The sequence below is a fragment of the Sarcophilus harrisii genome, chromosome 4, assembly GCF_902635505.1.
Source record: "Sarcophilus harrisii chromosome 4, mSarHar1.11, whole genome shotgun sequence".
NCBI lineage: Eukaryota > Metazoa > Chordata > Mammalia > Dasyuromorphia > Dasyuridae > Sarcophilus > Sarcophilus harrisii.
In genome coordinates, this window is record NC_045429.1 from 129,854,778 (window position 1) to 129,871,879 (window position 17,102).

Here is a 17,102-nt window from a genome sequence, read left to right on the forward strand (position 1 = left end):
TCTTAATTGCCAAATCCCATGACCTTTTCTCAATCATCATTTTATTCATCTTCTCTGCAACCTTTGAATTCATCACCTTTCTCCTTATTACACTTTACTTTAGGTTTTTGGAACACTATTCTCTCCTGGTTCTTCTCCTATCTATATTACTACTCCTCCATTTTAGCAAGGATAACCCAACAGTGCTTTGTCCTTTTGAGCCATCTTCTTTTTTTCCTCTCAACTGTTTCTCTTGACAGTTTCATTAGTTCCAGTTGATTTAATTATCATTTCTTGGTGATGTTTCTCAAGTCTACTTATCCAGCTCCAACTACTTTGCTGACTTCCAATACTTTTGCATTCCTAGCTGCCTATTCGACATCTCAATTTGGAGATCTAACAGACTCAACATATTAAGCTTAAAACTGAACTCAAAGGGGCAGTTAGATGACACAGTGGATAGAAGCCCAGCCCTAGAGTCAGGAGGACCCGAGTTCAAATATGGCCTCAGACATTTAATACTTCCTAGCTGTGTGAGCCTGAGCAAATAATCCCAATTGCCTACCAAAGCAAAAACAAACAAACAAAAAATCTGAACTCATTATCTTTTACTCCAAACTCTTTCCCCTTCCAAATTTCTCTGTTACTGTCAAGGTACTTCCAGTCTCCCAGCCTCACAACATAGTTGTCCTTGAAAAGTAGGTATTTGTGCATGTACTTGGAATTAAACATTTTTCCTTCCTACTCCAGCCCCTAAATCCTTTTGCTTGGAGGTAGGCATCAGGTGTCTTGGATGATTACCAGGAATCCAAAGGGTTATCATCTCATCACAAATCCAGTCTCTTAGGAATGGCTAAATAGAAGTTCTGATCTTCAAGACTCTTATTTAATATCTTTGAGGTATGTTTGTTTTTAAGCTATAGCTTATGTACCATAATCATCCACTCTGTTGATTATATTCTCAAGAAATATTTATCTTATTTGTCAAAAATGACTGGAGATTAAATCAAAGGTACTACTGTTAACAGTTTCTTCTGTCAAAAGCTTAATAGGACATGTTTTTCCTTCTGAATATAGAATGAGTAGATACTCAGATTTGGAGGGGTTTTTGTTTGATTGACTTGTTATCTTTGTCTTAGTGGTCTACTTTACAATTTTATGCTGTCTTTCAGGTGATTCATCATGAACTCCACTGGAAATCTAGCATTTTCTAAGGAGTTCAAAGGGAAAATAGTTTCAAAATATAGTCATATTCTCTCAAGAAAAAGGCATTTTGAATGTTTAATTATTTCTAATTAATAAACATGTACCTTCAAAGTGGTTGTTTAGACAATCAGAAGTGAACATTTTCTTATCAAGTTTGTGACAGAAACTAGGGCATTAGACCTGGAAGGACTAGAGTCTAGAAGGACTGGTGTTAAGTTTATCTCAAATATAATCTAATTGTGTGACCCTAGAAAAGTCATTTGTTCAGTTAGGTGGCATAATGAGTAGAGTGTCAGGGTTAGGGTCAGGTAGACCTAAGTTCAAATATGGTCTCAAACACTTGTTAACTGTGTGATCTTAGGTAAGTCCCTTCACCCTGTTTGCCTCAGTTCTTCATTCATAAAGGGAGCTTTACCAAGAAAACCCCAAATGGGTTCATAAAAGAGTGAGATACAAGAGAAATAGTCAAATAGCAACAACAGAAGTATCACTTAACTCTTAAGAACCTTAGTTTTCTTATCTGAAAAATGGAGAAAATGGATCAAATGAGATAATATATGTAAAGTGTTTTTAAAACTTTAAATTTCCACATAAATGTGAATTATTATAAAAGTGTACTAATGCACTTGATTAAGTCACTTGGTTATATAGTGATTAATGTCATGTGGGAATAAAGGTTCTTTTAAATAAGTTAATTAAAGTCTAAAGTGATATGAAATTATATCTTCTTTGTAGAAATGATTGACTATAGATGTAGACTATTGTACATATTATATATGTACATATAAATGTATATATACATGTAGTGTGTTACACATATATCCATATAAAATCATATATGTATACATATATATGTGTGTGTAATAAACATTTGTAATACATGTGATAGAAAAGGCATCTCTTATTTGTGATAACCTTAAGAGATATAGATAGAAAAATAAATATCCATCTATCACTTACTACACTAACTATACACCTTTCACATTGTAAGCACTTAAATACTCTCTCTCTCTCTCTCTCTCTATATATATATATATATACACACACACATATACAAATATATCCATACAAACACTATATATATATATATATATATATATATATATATATATATATATAATTATCTATGGATGATTAGATTGATAGGTAGATAGTAGACAGATAAGTAGGGGAAGAGAGAGGGGGCAGCTAAAAAGTATGCATTGGACTCTATCATGCTAAATCATTCTTTTCAGCAATAGAGTTTTTACTATATAGTTCTTAAGGAGAAATATTATAGTCTTAAATAATCTATTCTAGATGAATGTGTATATGTGGCCATATCTTTGTGTTGGTAATGGCATATGTGTGTATGTGTACATGTGTATGTACGTGTGTGTATAAAATAGAAAAATTATGTTACAAACACAATAAAAAAATGAACATATGCTAGGAACTTCTTATTTGATACAACTTTAAAAACAAAGGTAAAATTAGGTGTTTTTTTTTTTTCAATTAAGTAAAAAAGATGCCCACTAGCATGTCATTTTAAAAGAACCATTACATTTACTTGGTTCAGAGCTTTGCATTCCCTCTCTGCTTGGCAAATGGCCTATTTTGACCTGCTAATCCTGATGGGGCTAGAGAAGGCAGTTGCGTTTGTCACCACGGCATTAATCACCAATGCCTCCGGAGTGGTGCCCTCTCCTCCGAGGAAGTCACGGTTTTCTCACTTGGTAAATTATCAGATGAGGTCAACAAATTAATGACTTTCTTCATGTGCCAGCTGCAGTGACTCAGCATTTGACCTTTATTTCTTAATACTGTAGCTCTTGTGGCAATTATTTCTCCAGCTACTTATCTTTCAAACAAAGGTTTTCTGTATAAAGGACTTTCCTAAGTCGACAGAAGCAATAAAATGAAGGAGTAGTAATATAGATAGGAGAAGAACCAGGAGAGGATGAAAGTCATGGAGGACGTGTCTGGGCCAGTCGGTCTATGAAATTCCCAATTATTTTATTTCATTTCAATCTCTGACACTGGCTCCTATTGGGAATTGCTACTTTTTTGTTTCCTCCCTCATAACAAGAGGCACTGTGTAAAAGCCATTGTCTGCCTCAGTTTCCTCATCTTTAAATAAAAAATTTGGATTCATTTTCTTTCTATCTGTAATATACTTTAGATCTGTCAATAAAAAGCATGTTTCTGTCTTCCAGACACCATTGTGGACTGTTTGTTTCCTTGCCAAACCATTTCATTTATAGCATTTCTAAATAGCCTCAACACATGTAACTGCTTTTAATAGAAATATGAACCAAATTACTTCAAATTACAGAGATTTTGTATCTTGTATTTCACCTTCTAAAAAAAATGCCTTTTAAACAATCAACAATTATATGTTAACCACTTCCTAGGGGCCAGGAGGAGAGAAGATGAGTGGGGAAAATCCCTTTAAACTATAGGTGGTAGCAAGGAAGAGAAACAATCATTTATAATTTCAGAGATCTACTTTCATTTATTTGCTTCTCTTTGTTTAGCACAGGACCTGAATATAATAAACATTCAACAAATGCTTGTTTCCTTCCTTCATTTTTCATAAAAAGTATTATGTTAGAGACCAAACAAGGCATAGAGAACAATGCGGTAATGGATAGAGTACTCTCTACTTAAGTCTGAAGTACTTGCTTACTAACTGTGAAAACCTGTGTTGACTCTGTTAGCTTTAGTGTTCCCATCTGTAAAATGGGAATAACAATTCATACTTTCCCTAAATATCTCACAGAAAATATTTTATAAACCATAAAGCACTATGTAGATGTGACTTGCCATTGATTGGCATAATTTTATTACTTTTAAGGTTACACCACAAAATTTCTAAGAGAATATTTAGGGTGCTATTTTGTTAGCTTCCCTTTGGAATACTCTTCCATCACTGAAGGAAGAGGAAATATAATCTCATTTACTAATTTGGAAGTTTTACAAAGCACTTTTATGTATATTAATTATCTCATTTGATTTTCACAACCACCTTGTGGGAGAGGTGCTATTGGTAATTATGACAATCATAAGGATAAAGCCTATTTATATACTGCCTTGTGGTTTATGAAATGTCTTCCCCAAAACAATTTTGTGAGGTATACAGTGCAACTTTATTTTATTATCCCCATTTTAAGGATGGAAAACCTGAGCTTGAAACAAGTTAAGTAACTAGGCTAGGGGCACACAGCCACTAAGCATCCAAAACAGGATTTAAACTCTACCTATTATAACATCTAGCAACAAGTGACATTTTGTGTCAGCCAAGTTTCTCAGTATTTAAAAAAAAAAAAAAAAAAAAAAAAGGAGCTTAGTAAAGGCTTTGTATTATTTAGTACCTTCATAGGTTCATAGATTTACAAGGGAAAAGGATCATCTTGAAATCATCTTGTCCAAACCTTTCATTTTATAGGAAGCCAAAACCTAGGAATGCTGTGACATGCCCAGTCACTTAGGAAGTAAATGATGGAATCATCTCTCCAGACTCCAAATTCAATGTATTTTCCACTCAACCTGTACTTGGCCTATGTTTAGATGTTCTTAAATTAGCTTTGTATTCTTTTCTTTTCTTCCTTCACTTAGTTCCTAAAGATCTTAATATTTTCAGTTCTAAAATGCTTTCCTCCTCTCCACCCTCCACCACTTACTGCTTCTCCCCTCTTACCTCCTCCCCCCCTTTTCCCTCCCCCTCTCTTCTTCCACCTGTTCCTCTTATTTCCCCTTCTCATTTTCTTCTTCCTTCACTTCCTCCGATTTCATCTTTTCCTCCTCTCTTTCTGTCTCTTCTTCCTCTTCTTCTTTTTCCTCCTCTTCCTTCTTCATATTCCCTTCCTACTTCTCTTCCCTCCAGATTCCCTCTTCCTCCTCCCGTCCCCCACCTTCTGAATACAAATCTATTTTCTCTTCATTTGGAATTTGCTAAGTACATCTTTACAAAGCACTTTTTTTTAAAACTCTAATTTCCTCATTTTGATTTTCATCTACTTGGTATTAAGCAGATACTTCCCTCCACTTTTTTTGTTGTTGAATCTCTTGACAATTTACAACTGCTCCCTTTTCACTATACTCTGTTCTCCCTTTTTCATATTTTTTTTAAAATATTCATTGCACTCACCAGGTGTTTCAGATAATTACCTAATCTTCTATTAAAGATGTTTGTTTTCTTTGAGCTATGTGATGCTTTTTTTGGCTTTATTCTAACAAGATTCTTTCATAGTGAATTCTGAAGCACTAAAGTAATCTGTTTCTTGTTTTTCTTATTATTATTACAACTGCTGTCAGTACAAAGGTTAAATCTCCGGAATTCAAGTATTCACTTCTCCTTCTAAAATCACTCAAACTTTCTACATATTGCACTGAAACAACCAACAAGCATTCATTAGGCACCTACTGTGTGCCAGGGACTGTCCTAAATGGTAGGGATATAATATACACTCAAGACATAGTCTGAATTCATTTTGTAGCATGGTGAGCATTATGTGGCCTATATAAATAGAATGGTATTTAAATGCCATTTTCCTGTGGAACTCAGAGGCTATGTTAACTATTTTTACTTGATGGAGATGACAGTGTGCCACAGGGAAGTTGGCAGTCTTCTGCAATATCATGGTTTAAATTGATGGATCACTTCAAATTATAAAATTTTAAATGATATAACAAGTTAAAAGCATACTTCTATAATTATGTGAAACTTGCAGAGCATCTAAGAAACAATTTTGTTACTGTTTTTAGTTATTTATTCTTTTAAAGTTGTTATCTTTCAACTCTGAAGTGCCACTACACACCTCTCAGATTGGCTAAGGAAAAAATAATGACAAATGCTGGAGAGGATGTGAGAAACCTGGGACACTGATACATTGTTGGTGGACTGTGAATGGATCCAACCATTCTGGAGAGCAATATGGAACTGTGCCCAAAGGGCTATAAAACTGTGCATACCCTTTGATCCAGCAATATTTCTACTAGGTCTGTATCTCAAAAGATCATAAAAAAAGGAAAAAGGACTCACATGTGCAAAAATGTTTGTGGCAGCTCTTTGTGTAATGGCAAGGAACTGGAACTGAGTGGATGCCCATCAGTTGGAGAATAGCTGAATAAGTTTGTTATTGTTATATATATGAATGTTATGGAATATTATTGTTCTGTAAGAAATGACCAACAGGATGATTTCAAAGAGGCCTGGAGAGACTTACATGAACTGATGCTGGGTGAAATGAGTAGAACCAGGAGAACACAGCAAGATTATGTAATCACAGTAACTAAATCAAATGGCCACAGGACAATATTTAAAACATTAACTCTTCCCAAAGTTCTTATCCAGAAAGAAAACAAAGATTTGTTTTAGCATTTGTTTTCTAAGGTTAACTTCCCAAACAGCTAACTGCTTCTGGAACTAAGAGGAGAAAACAAGAGGTTGTTTCTTCTAACAATACCTTCTACTTATATTAGGTTACTTCCTTCCTTGTACATATTCTCATATAATTTCCATCACCTCCTGCTGGCAATGGAGTGGCATTCCAGATATAGAAACCTATATTTTCATTAGTTTGTGATGGTTTTTATGCTGTGTTAATTTCATGATCTAATAGTATACATGCATATTTAATAATTACTAATGTCCTCGAGAGGCAGACTCGTTTGTTGGAGTCTTCTTGAAGTGAAGAAGACCTGATTCCAACCGGCTGTGGCCATCTAAGAAACAAGTACTTCTTAAACACCCACTGTGTACCAGCCAATGTGCCAATTACGTCGGGGTACAAGGACAAAAAATAATAAGTCCTGCCCTCCAGAAGTTTATAATGCATCATTCTCTCAGGGAAAATAACATGTATTAAAACAATAGCAATACCAACAACAATTTTAATCACTATTAAGCACCTACCCACAATCTAATGGGGGAGACTACTTGCAAACAAATTTATACCAATCACATTATATATCAGCTAAACAGGAAGTAATTAACAGAAAGAAGCCACTAGAATTAAGTGGAGTTGGGAAAGGCATCCTGTAAAAATTGGAAATTTTTTGAGACATAAAGGAAGCCAAGGAAATTAGTAGGTAGAATAATAAATAGCATTTATAATGGTAATATGATTAATAATTTATGATAACAATGTAATAATAGTAATAACATTTATACAGTAATTTAAGGCTAATGAAGAACTTTACAAATATTACCTCATTTTATCCTTATAACAATTCTGAGAGACAAGCACTATTATTATCCCCATTTTACAGTTGAAGAAATGGAGGCAATCAACAGTTAAGTGGCTTTCCCAGATCATTAGATCATTCAGCTAATAAGTGTCTGAAATCATGTTTGAAGGGAGGCCTTCCTGACTCCAAGTCTAATGCTCTTTCTACCATGCCACCTGCTTATATATACTCTAAATATATATATGTATGTATAGATTATATATATTTGCATGTATATATTTACATATAATATACACAAAATATAATATATGAATGTACTAATATAAATGTACATAATAGATTGTATATATTTATATGTGTTGTATACATACATATATATTATATATTTTTGTATACACACACAAAATAAATATATTAATACAGCATAAGACCCTGGGAAACTCACTTAATATTTTAGAAATTTCAGGCAACTTTCTGAGACTGTAAATTATAGATGCTTTGCTTTTGGTAAAGGAAGTTTCCAACCAAGGAATTCTTTAGCCTAATAAAATCACAAGACAAGATCATGGAAGTTACCCCTAAATTTTATCTTGTCAATAATTGCGCTATTGTGAACAGTGTGAAACTACCTAGAATAACAGAGTTCTGCCCAAACTTGGTCCCAGCTAATTGGTGGCAAGCCTGAGGAGGGTCTGCATGTGGGGAGGGGTATTCCCCCTAAGACTAGGCCCCTGAAGCAGATTCGTCATAGTCTGGCCATGCTACATAGCAGCGTCATCTGTAGATCTTGGAAACAGCAATGGAATACGGAAAGAGAAACATAAATCAGAGTTGAAGGCCTGAGCTAGAAATCAGAAAGATAGAAAATAAGGCAGGTCAAGAGAAGGTGTCCAGAGCAGTTTCAAAGATTCTAAAGCAGTTTGTTGCATTGAGAGCATCTCTGAGCGTTGAAACAAAACCTGTTTCCCTGGCATCCCTGATGGACAGTGAGAGTTAAAAAAGAGAGAATTTCAGGCATGAAGTTAGAACCTCAATATGTAGTGCTCTTTAAATCTTATATTGCCAAATACACACCACCATCAGAAGCCAAATCATCACCTTAAAATTTAACAAACTCTTTTTAATGGCAGTCATTAATCTAATGTCACATGGCTGAATACTCTGAGGCCTTGTATTGGATTCACCAATTAAATTCTTTTCCTCATCAGGAAGTGCAGACATTTGCCTCCTCAGTCATTAAAAGAAGCCCAAATGTATTGACAAGAGTTCTTTAAATTTACTTGGAATGGGAAAAGAAGTAGGGGGTAGGGGTGTTCAGGGAAGGAAGAGTAAGAAATTAGTATTTAGAAGCCACTTACTATGGGGTGGACACTGTGTTAAGTTTGTTATTATTGAGTCATACAGTATATCCCACTCTTTGTGACCCCATGTGGGGTTTTCTCTTGGCAGAGATATTGAAGTGGTTTGCCATTTCTTTTTCCAATTAATTTTACAGATGAAGAAACTGAAGCAAATAGGGTTAAGTGTCTTATCCAGGATCACCTATCTAATAAATGCCTTAGGCTGGACTTGAACTCATAAAGAGTCTTTCTGATTCTAGACTCTAGACCTGGCACTCTAGACCTGTTGACTCTACTGAGCTAAAAACCTTGAGAAATAATTTGGTGCTATATTATCCCCATTTTATAGTTGAAAAAAAAAAAAAACTGACCCTTCAGAAGTGGGCTCTTTATTCTGCAAATGAATCTGCTTCTGTGAATTTTCTTTCTTGTTATAATGAATACTGGGGTTGCATTCACAAGATCTGGGTTCAATTGCCATCCCTTCTACTTTTACTCCTATGTGACTACTGGCAATTCAATTGTTGATTCTAAGTCTCCATTTTTTCACCTTTGAAAACAGGTCATTAATTAGGTAATTTATAATTTCCTTTCTAATTCTAAGACTCCTGATTCAATACCTGTGTATTGTTTAGGTTCTTTATGTCATCTAAAACTGAGAAGCAGCACAGTTGACTGAGTTGGTAATACAGGCCATAACCTTACTCTATAAGATTGGTACTTAGAAGTAATTAGTAAATGCTCAGTTAATTAAATAATCAGTACTTAGTAAATCTTAAATAGATTCATTAAATCCTACATAAACTAGGAAGAGAAAGGCAGCACAGCACTATCAATAGAGAACACCATTGAAGCTAGGAAAATCTGGGTTCAGACTCAGGTTCTAGTATATATTGACCATGTCATCCTTAACCTCTCTGTACTTATGGCAACTTTTCTAATAGTGTAAGATTCAGAAAGCATATTGACCTATGCTAGCAGGGGAAATATCCTCACCTAGGAGTTCCCATGATGAAATCACCAGGTCTAGTCCTTCCCTTTTTCCTTGTCCTAAGCTAGAAAAAAATGCATCACAACAGTAAATGGTTTGAATGAGTTTTTAAAATGTGTTAAATGTAGCCATTTGATGTTTGGTTGATAATGCAGTTTGAAGTATATTCTGGCGTTTTAATTTATTTTCAAAGATGTATTCTGACAGTGATGATTTGAAATATCTGCAGTGCCATGGAAAAGTGAATGTTTAAATTATTTATTATTAATTAGTTTAATCCTTTCTGATTCTTATTACTAAAAGAAATTATCCCTTCCCTTGGGTTGCCAGATTCCCATATTAAATATCTGGGACAACATTGCCTGACCTAAATGGAGAGTATTTGGTCAGTCAAGTTCTTGTTTTAGAAGTTAGTTGGTTGGGGGGAAGTGGATGGAAAGTGAAGAATGAGTGCTCACAGGCACTGAAGAGCTGGGCTAATTTACCTAATGTGATCAGAACAGGAAGTTGTAGCTTCAGAACGTTAGGGGGCTTTTCCCCACCTTCCCAAGGCAGACTGGGATTGCGCACGCGTGCGTGTGCACACACACACACCCCTTGTCAGAACAAACAGTGGTTGAGCTTCATGGAGTAAATAATGATACTCTGTCAGACCACCAAATACTCCCTATCTCTCCATCTCAAACTGCCTGTGTGATAAGTGTTGGGCAACACATCTGTGGATGGATCAACATAGAAACCAGAAATGGTGCTGAAACCAGGGCATGAACATGGACAGAATCACGGAGAGCCCCAAAGGTCACACCAGAACTAAGACATCTTTTATAGAAATGTTCACTTGCTATGTTTGTATCTATGTGTGCATGTGTGCTTCTCTGTAGCTCTTAGAGCAAAAGGACTGACCATCAGTGTGGTGTAGTGGGAGGAAACATTGAATTTGGAATCAGAGGAACTATTTAAAATCGTGACTTTTTCATTAACTATCAGTGTGATCTTGGACAAATGGCCTGACCCCACTTTAGGCCTCAGTTTTCTCATCTCTGAAACGAGAGGATTAACATAGATTTCCCTCCCAGATCTATATTTATGATGCTCTGATTTTGTTATGCTTATGAATATCCATATATTCTAAAACATTGCCCATGATTTTTAAGATTAATTCTTCTTTTCAACAGCTGGCTGTCCAGACTCCTTGATAAAAGAGCTTCATCACTTCAGAATTCTTGGGGAAGAACAGGTGAGTTAACGTCTCAAAGGCTGTGAGATAGTGTCACAAAAGGCAGTCACTAATGAGACAGCTCCGTAGCTCTCTGGGGAAGCAGTGTGTGTCTGATGACCCCCAGGGCCCCTAAATGGGGAAGAAAAACACACAGGAGAGAAGTGAGAACATTTTTTTAATCCTATCCATCAGCCTTGACAGGTTATTAATTGCTACATCTGCTATCTGCCACAGCTTTTCAAGTCAGGATTCTAGTGGTAAACAGGCACTACACAGTGGCAGACAGGCAAACAAACATATATGAATATGAACTATGCCTTAGGGAATCATGGTGAAAGTTTTGTCGGATTTGGTTTTGGTGAATAAGAGTATGTGGGTGTCATAAGAAGGGTGTTCAGTCCAAGGTTCTTACATAGTGTTTCTATGTTTTGTCTATATATCTTGTATAATTTTTATAAATCTTTTTATTTTCAAAACCCATGTATAGATAGTTTTAAACATTTACCCTTGCAAAACCTTAGGTTCCAATTTTTTTTCTCCCTCTCTTCCCTCCTCCCCCTCCCCTAGATGGCATGTAATCCAATTATATGTCAAACATGTATACATATTTCCACAATTAGCATGCTGCACATATCTTGTATATTTTTGTAGCATATATTTTCTGACATTATAGCATTCTGCATATGTTCCAACATATGTAATTCTTATGGTGATTGTTATTGTCCAATGGTTTCAATCATGGCTGATTCTTCGTGACCCTATTTGGAGTTTTCTTGGCAGAAATACTGGAGTAGTTTGCCATTTCCTTCTCCAGTTCATTTTATACATGAGAAAACTGAGGCAGATGAGGTGCAGGGACTTGCCTAGAGTAACACTGCTAGCAAGTGTTTAAGATCACAATTGAACTCAAGCCTTCCCTCCTGACTCTAAGCCTAGAACTCTGTGCAGTGAGGTGCCACTTAGGTGCCCTTATGTAGGATAGTTTATGGAATAGGTTATTTAAAACCTGAGATGTAGCTCAGCATAGCATATTGGAAAGAGACTATCTATCTGACTTAAACTTGGGTTTGAGTACCACTTCTGACACAAACTGGCTGTGTGACCCAGAATTAGTGCTGTAGATAATTATCTGCAAAACTAAGTTGATATGTGTGGGAAGAAGCCATTTCCTCACTCATAGTTGCCTCTACCACTACAATCACACTGCCAATACAAAATGAGATGAAATAAAATAAAAGCCATACTATATTCAACAAAGCACATCATATTTTAAATGGATACGGACATTTCTTGGACAAGATTGATGTGGATTTTTTTTTTTTTTGATAGCATATTTGGAAAAAAGATTTTGTTTTTCCTTTTTTTTTTTTTTTTTTTTTTTTTTTTTTTGCTGTAAATGACCTGCATTTACAAAAAAGATTGCCACTTTTTTAAGTGACTTGCCCAGGGTCACACAGCTAGGAAGAATTAAGTGTCTGAAACCAGATTTGAATTCAGGTCCTCCTGATTTGAGGGCCCCTGCTCTATCCATTGCACCACCTAGCTGTCCCTTTTCCTTCTTTCTTAATGGGAGTGAGTGGATGGGATGACGTTGAAGGGTGAAACAGGGGGATTTTTTTTCTGACTGGAAAACAATAAAAATGTTATAAGAGATCACACAGAGTAGTGGAGAAATTGAACAGAAAAGCATGGGTTCAAAATGCTGCTTCTGATATTCTTACCTATGATTAGCCACTTATGGGACAGCTAGTAGCACAGTCCCAATTTCAAATCTGGTCTCAGACACTTTCTAGTTGCATGACCCTGGACAAGTCATTTATCTGTTTCTACATCTGTCAAATGAACTGAAGAAGAAAATGGCAAACCACTCCAGTATCTTTACCAAAATAAAAACCCTAAATGGGGTCATGAATACTTGGCCACAACTAAAACAACTCAACAACTGCAAAAAGCTACTTATATCTCTGAGCCACTCTCTAAGACCATACATGTAGTTATTTAGTATCAATGGATTATAACAGTGATATCAATACTAATACTAAATGATTAAACTAATAGTCAAAAAGATATGGAATTTTAAAAATGTTTTTGCATAGCTATATATCAAAGCTTGATTGGTCATATATGGGTTTTATATATATATGTATGTCATGGCTTTGCTGTGTCAAATATTTTATTTTGAAATATTAAAATCACCAAAGCACAATAGGTGATGATTTTGCTGGTCTATGGAATAAACATGCTTTGCCTGATCTTATAGTGCCCAAAGACACCTTTTCAAACAAACTTCCAATTTTCTTCCCTTAACTCAAAAAATGTTATTGATGAGAAATAGTCATTCAACTTAGGCTGATTCTGTCTTCTAGTTGATACTATCCATCTCCAGGATAAAGTAGAAAGCAAAATGATTAATGAATAGATAATATAGGAAAGCTAGATGATGTCTGAACATCTCCTGAGACAAGACATTAGTGTCTTTTTTTTTTGCTTTAAATATTTGTGTATTCCCAGAATATACATGTAGAATATTAAAAGGCAAGTACAAAAGCATACTGAAAAAATTATTTTATGATGCTGTGTTATTTTGCATTATGTGTGATACCAATTCTTTCCTTTAACAAGGATATTGAAAAAATATTTAAATGCATAACTATCTAGAATACCATGAAATTTGAAAGCCATTTTTCCAATAGAACCAAGGAGTGGCTTTTCAAACTATGACTTAATAGTTTAGATTTTTTTTTTTTTGCCATTTCTTATCTGACTTGTAAATCATCTCTTTCAACAAATATATACACGCATTTATCATATATGTGTTTGATATATATTTTTAAAATGACATATTTATTCTAATATAACCAGACAATTAATAGTAAAAAGAAACCAAAAATAAAAAATCAACCATGTCCTCTGTTTGTGTTTGAATGAAATCAGACTGCTTGTCATTTTCCTTTGGAATTGAATTCAGGGATATTAATAAAAATCAATACTGCTCTGATTGGATACACAAAGAGATGAACCATCCTTGTTTACCCTCCTAAGAAACATATCATTTAAGGTACCTTGTATGTGGGGATTTTAATATTGCTCATTGTTTATATCAAGTCACCTTGAACTCATCTTTCTCTCTAAGCCTGTAGTCTTCATTATTTCTCTCTATGCCACAACTACTCACTGAGTGTCTCAGGTTCAGAAGATCATCTTTGACTATTCCTTCACCTTCACTTTTCACAACCAAATCCGTTACTAAGTCCTATAGATTACACATTCATTATTTCTCTCCCTTACATCTGTTCCTCTCTATTCCCATCGCCACCATCCTCTTTCAGGCTCTGGGTACCAACCACCTGGACTTTCATTATCCTTTCCAGGCCTTTCATGGCACAATCTTTTTTTTTTTTTTTTTTTAATGTGAACAGATCTCATCATGTTATTTGGCTTCTCAAATATCTTCAAATACCTAAGCTCTGGATTTGCAAAGACCCAATTTTCATCTTGGAACAATCTCTTTATGTATCCACCTAGAATAACCCTAAGATCATCTGAATCTGGCTTATTTATTTCTAGTTGTCCTATAAGGGATATTAAGTATCACTCATCATCATTCCCATAAGCATACAAAAATAAATATTTATAATTTATGTTTATAAATATAAAAATTATGATGAAACCTACTTCCAAATAAAGAGCTGAAGGACTCAGAGCATAGAATGTAATATACACAATTTTTTTTCTAGATAAAGGCCAATATAGATTTTTTTTTTTTTGCTTAACTATAAATATCTGTATCAAGGTTTTTTTTTTTTTTTCATTCTATAATGACAAATGAAGAGGGAAAAGAGGCACATTTTTGCAGACTAAAAAATAATAAAATTTAAAAATAAAATTGAATATTTCTTTAGTGTATTAATGAATAGAAAAATACTAGTTTTCTATCTCCTATGACAAGAGAATAGTTATACATTCCATCTTCAGATGAGTGTCATTTCTTAAACTACCCTCCAATCTTTGAATCTCAGTCAGTTATTGAGCAGTATAACTCAGAGTACTGCTAAACAAGCCTTGTGTTAGGAACCAATTCTAGGTTCCCATCATGTCTTACCTCCTTCCCCTGGGATCAGTTCATGCTTCTGTTTCAGCCTTTGCCTTGTATTCATTCCTCTGTCTCTCCTACTCTGTTTTTAGAGAACTACTCTCCAGAAGTACAGTTTTGTGACTTTCTAAAACCAACAAAGATAGCTCGGTGGCACAGTGGATATTGCACCAGTTCTGATTTGACTGCAAATACTTAACTAGAGGTATAACCCTGGGCAAGTATTTTACCCTGTTTGCCTCAGTTTCCTCATCTGTAAAATGAGCAGGAGAAGGAAATGGCAAAACATTCCAGTTTCTTTGCCAAGAAACCCCCAATAGAGTCACAGAGAGAGATGAACAGTACCAAAACAACTGAACAAAAAACGCAATTAAGTCTTGATCAGCAATCACTCTGCCTGATTGCTACCTGTTCCCAGTCATGCCTTCTTTTGTCCTGAAGCCTTTCTTCTTCTTTTTGTATGAATTTTGACTTATGGTATTTTCTTTCTGGACTCCTTATTCTTCCCCATTCCTTTCTTGATGAAGTCATACTGGTTCTTTGTGATCCCCACTTTCTTTTCTAAGTATTAATATACTATTAATAATATATTCCAATTATTTTATGGGGGATTAGGTTCACTCACCTATAATTTGCAAACTCCATTGGATTTCCTTTTTTTAAAAAAAAATTAGATATCTGTCATCCAGTTTTTCATTACCTCTCTCTTAATCTCCAGAATCATTCAAAGGTTCATCAATAAATACTAATTAGGTACCACTTATCTGCTAGTCTCTGTGCTAAGTATTTTGGATACAAAAAAGAGGCAAGAAATAGTCTTTGCCTTTAAGAAAGCTTATATTCTAATAACCTCAGAGAATAAATAGTTATCATCAACCACTTATTTCAGGGTTTGAGGCCGCACTTGAGAGGCAGAACTGTCTAGTATAAAGTATAAATAATATAAATATAAATCTTGGCATCAGAGAAAACTGGTTCAAGTTTTACCACCGATTCTTTTTGGAAGGGTAAGAGAGTTGATAGATTTTTATTGATGTTTTTATATCAACTAGATTTCTCCCTATATTCTTCTCTCCCCTGCATTCCCTGTTTTCCCAGAGAATCACTTCTTCTAATAAACAATTGAGTGGGGGAAGAGAAGAGAAAAAATCAGTAAAACACATCAACACATTGGAAAAAAATCTCACACCATCTACAACATTGCATACCCAAGGGGCCTCTGCCTCTGCAGAGGAACAAAAGAAGGTGTCTTCTCTTAGTTCATGTCTTCTTGGGGCCAAGGGCTTTCTTTATAATTTTTCAGTATTCATTTTCACTTGTTTTGTGGTTGTTGTTATCGACATTTTTATTATGTATGTCAACATATATATTATTTTCCTGTCACTGCTTAGTTCATTTTATATCAGTTCATGTACATTCTTTACATTTTTTCTGAACATATTTATCAATTTCATTGTTTCTTAAAATACCATAATGTTGCACAATATTCACATACCAAAGTTTGCTTACCCACTCCTCAATTGACGTCCTCCATTGATTCTAATCCACTGCTTTGGATAATTCACTTAATTTTACAAATCCTCAATTTCCTCCTTTGTAAAATGGGGATAATTGTAGCATCACCTTCACTTGACTAGTGTTAAGTATATGTTTGCTTTGCAAACACTTAACATGCTATATAAATGTTAGCTGTTATTATCATCTTGGCTCCTACTATAGAATTAATGATCCAGAGTTAGAAGGGGCCCTCGAAGTCAAGTAGTCAAACTCACTCTTTTTACAGAGAAATGAAAGAAAATCCACAAAGTTATGGAACCTACCGGAGGTCACAAAGTCAGTGAGTGTGAAATTAGAGCCTGTTTTCGTTTTGCCTGTTTACCTGTATTTTTACATTCAACATTCATGCTACTTGATAAAGAAAGCAGGACTGAAACAAGCATTGAGTAGCTGTTCTACCTCATTTATCACCCAGGACAATAATATTATCCCTTCCTTGATCTTTTCACTAATAAAGCTGGTTTTGTTGGGATTTTTAAATTGGTAAAGGTGGTGGTATTGTCTTTAACTTTTACAACCAATCAGCAAATTCTGGGCTTCAGCATT

General features: G+C 34.9%; 1 protein-coding gene across 4 annotated transcripts in view; it reads left to right on the forward strand.

The window, feature by feature from the left end:
- Nucleotides 1–17,102, forward strand: part of PRKN (parkin RBR E3 ubiquitin protein ligase) — a 1,838,204-nt gene that overhangs the window by 1,513,917 nt on the left and 307,185 nt on the right. For all 4 annotated transcript variants that reach the window (XM_031968387.1, XM_031968390.1, XM_031968388.1 and 1 more), the window contains one exon: nt 10,863–10,924. In XM_031968387.1, coding sequence (XP_031824247.1) covers nt 10,863–10,924 — 62 coding nt within the window. The remainder of the gene's footprint in view (nt 1–10,862; nt 10,925–17,102) is intronic.